The sequence below is a fragment of the Glycine soja genome, chromosome 9 (genome assembly GCF_004193775.1).
Source record: "Glycine soja cultivar W05 chromosome 9, ASM419377v2, whole genome shotgun sequence".
Classification (NCBI taxonomy): Eukaryota; Viridiplantae; Streptophyta; class Magnoliopsida; order Fabales; family Fabaceae; genus Glycine; species Glycine soja.
This window is the reverse complement of record NC_041010.1, coordinates 7,140,144-7,142,906: the sequence shown is the minus strand read 5'-3', so window position 1 is coordinate 7,142,906 and position 2,763 is coordinate 7,140,144. Positions and strand designations below refer to the sequence as shown.

General features: G+C 34.6%; 1 protein-coding gene across 1 annotated transcript; it reads right to left on the bottom strand.

The window, feature by feature from the left end:
* Positions 1-308: 308 nt before the first annotated feature.
* LOC114425354 lies at positions 309-2,521 on the bottom strand. The gene is made up of 5 exons (XM_028392249.1): positions 2,414-2,521; positions 2,243-2,321; positions 1,183-1,682; positions 883-1,066; positions 309-723 (listed from the first exon to the last, which is right to left on the bottom strand). Exons 1-5 carry the CDS (start codon positions 2,417-2,419, stop codon positions 704-706), a joined length of 789 nt encoding a protein of 262 aa, XP_028248050.1. The 5' UTR covers positions 2,420-2,521; the 3' UTR covers positions 309-703.
* Between the last annotated feature and the right edge of the window lie 242 nt (positions 2,522-2,763).

Here is a 2,763-nt window from a genome sequence, read left to right as displayed (position 1 = left end):
GCCTCCTAACACCACTTAACTCAGTATTAGAAAAGACTTAGTTTGTATTTGCATATTTGAAGTATAGCACCTAACTGAGACTGTGCTGTACACTATTTACTCCATCTATGAAACATCAATGCTGCCCCGTCCTCTAGCCTTATTTCTCATCCTGCCAGATTGTAAAATAATGTACACCGGAGAAATTATTATTATTATTGTATCATCTAAAATTAATTTGGTTCCAATCAATTTTTGTCAGGTATTCAGTTTTTATTAAAAAGAAATTCTGGAAAATCGAATATATGTCAGGTAAAGATTAGTCGATATTATAAATACAAGGTGGTGTCGGACCATGTAATAATTTATCGTCCACAAGGCTTTAACACCATAATACAGTAAACCTTCAAAGCTTGAAAGAAAAAGAAAAAGAAAAGCTTGTTATTGTTGAATTAATCACACTTTATTACAAATATAGAAGTTAAGATCTCTCTCCTGTATGAAGCTGGAATTATGTTCTCTGACATTCATGTGCTACAAAGTTTTTTAAGTATAGAACTTTCTTCCCGATTCTTCTTCCAGTTTTGTCACCTTTTCCTTGGCGTGATTCATACATCCAAAAGAGTAGGTACACTACTTCATCTTGCATGATGTTTATGCTATACTATCTTCCATGTGCAAAGTTGAGCAAGTATAATCAAAATTGTACAGGAGAAGAAGCCAATTATATCTCAAGAACAATATCTGTTAAGAAAAAAATAAATTGTCAAAAATAGCTGAAATTAGCTTTGTTCCTAGATTGAAAAGGAGGAAAGCATTCTCACTAATTAAATAACTCAGACAAGATTACATGAACTTAAGTATCATATGATATAAATAAATTAATCAATGTGTAGAACTTACATTCAGAATCAGTCTTGACCCATTTACATCCATTTTCTGCTGCAGCAGCAGCAAGCTCCTCTTCATCATCATCATCCTCCCCATCATCAGAAATTGGTGTGGCTTCAAGATACTTCTTTACAAACGGTGTTGTTGAACATGAACCTTGGGGATATATCTTTTTGTGAAGTATTGCCCTCAAAATCTGTGATCACAAGCAAAGTAACAAGAGTAAGAAAAGCAATTTAAAAGGAGTAACTAAGTTAAAAGGTGAGAAATGAACAAAGCTTTGCATATATGGTTTATTGTTTTCTCATCTACCTTTTCCATTCTGGACTCAGTGGAAAGTAGATCTTTGAACAAAGGGGTAGGTTGAAATCCACTTTTGCAAGCAAGCATCTTCTTAAGAAGAAAAGAAAGTGATTTCTTCCCAACACCTTTCTTACTGCTATGATCCAAACTACAATCTTTTCCCCTGCTGAATATTATACTATTGCTTGGACAGAAATTACCACGGCTAACATTGGAGCCATCACAAGGAGACTCATTTTCTTTGATAAGATCATTGGTGTGTTCTTCTTGTTCACCTGCCAAATTTGGCCCCTTAAAGAATATGCTGAACTCATTCTGAAGATTGCCAACATCTTCAAGAGTGATCTCTTGTGTGCAATCCTGAAAGGAAGACGAATCCTCTGCGGTGTTGTTACTCCTTCCACCCGAATCTTCTTTCAAGTTGTTTCCCCCAAATGTTCCGATAGCAAGGAGTGCTTGAGGCCAGTCACTGAACTCTTGTTTGCAAGGTTCATGCCTCATATTGTAATCTGATGGAACAAAATCAATCATCAAAGATGATAGAATAGAAGGTGATATAAAATAGGAAACACAAAGTTGAAATGGATAAATGTTTCAAGTGCTTTAGAATTGAAGCTAGTTGGTTTATAAGTTATAACTATATCAACTGAATTATTTTTTTCCTAACTGTTACTTTCTCTTGTACTACACTTTTATTGAAAAATGTAATAATTGAAGCCTAGAATCTCCCTCTACCCAAATCTCCACTGACTCTACCTAATTAAGCTCAAGTGGCATGTTTCTTTTCCTGTAGAATTGAACAAGGTTACCCAACACACAGTAGACACCAACCAAACCTTAATTCTGTGAACATTGTTTTGTTGTTCTTAGCCGTGAGCATTATTGTGTTCTTAACTCTGTACAAAATAGTGTTTTATCATTATGTGCATCTAGAAAACAAAACTCATAGCTAGCCAACGTCATAATCAAGACCCGAGGAGTATACTAAACCATGTAAAAACTGTGGTAAAAATGATCCTTTCATTGGAGAGTGATGAAAGCAAAGAAAAAGAAATAAAAAAAAGCTTACTACTAGTAGTTGAAATTGAGCCACTTTGTTTCTTTTTTCCATTGCTCCCATTGATCCTGTTTTGCATCCATTCAAAAATCTGCAAAGGGACACATAACTTTGCTTAGAGATGCATGATAATTGGCAATGGACAATATAATATGAACATAAGAGAAAGCAAGTTTTTCTTACCTTCATTTTTGGTGAATCAGCTTTTGGCGATCCTCTAAGTAAAATATATAGAAATTTTTGCAAGATTGCACTGTCAAGAATGTACAGTGCTCAGATCCCACAATTGAGCCAAGTCCAGCAAGTGATGAGCTGCAAAAGGCTTTAAAGTTTAAATAGACTTGCTAATTAGTGGTTCAAGTTCCCAAACAGTGACTTTCGCATTTTCTTGATTTCTCTACGTTGTCTTTTTATCATCCCTCTTCCCAACCATATTTTTTTTTATTTCTTGTCTCCTTTATTATCTGATTTTTTATGGAGGAAAAGCTAAACAAATGTGGCCAATCACAAATGAAGGATCTAAAACCTTCAAG

Bases quoted from the DNA above. Each gene is read 5' to 3' on its own strand.
- LOC114425354 (XM_028392249.1), bottom strand. The intron at 1,683-2,242 runs GTAAGCTTTTTT...TTGTTCCATCAG, and splicing joins CTCAATTTCAACTACTAGTA to ATTACAATATGAGGCATGAA. The intron at 1,067-1,182 runs GTAGATGAGAAA...TTGTGATCACAG, and splicing joins CTGAGTCCAGAATGGAAAAG to ATTTTGAGGGCAATACTTCA.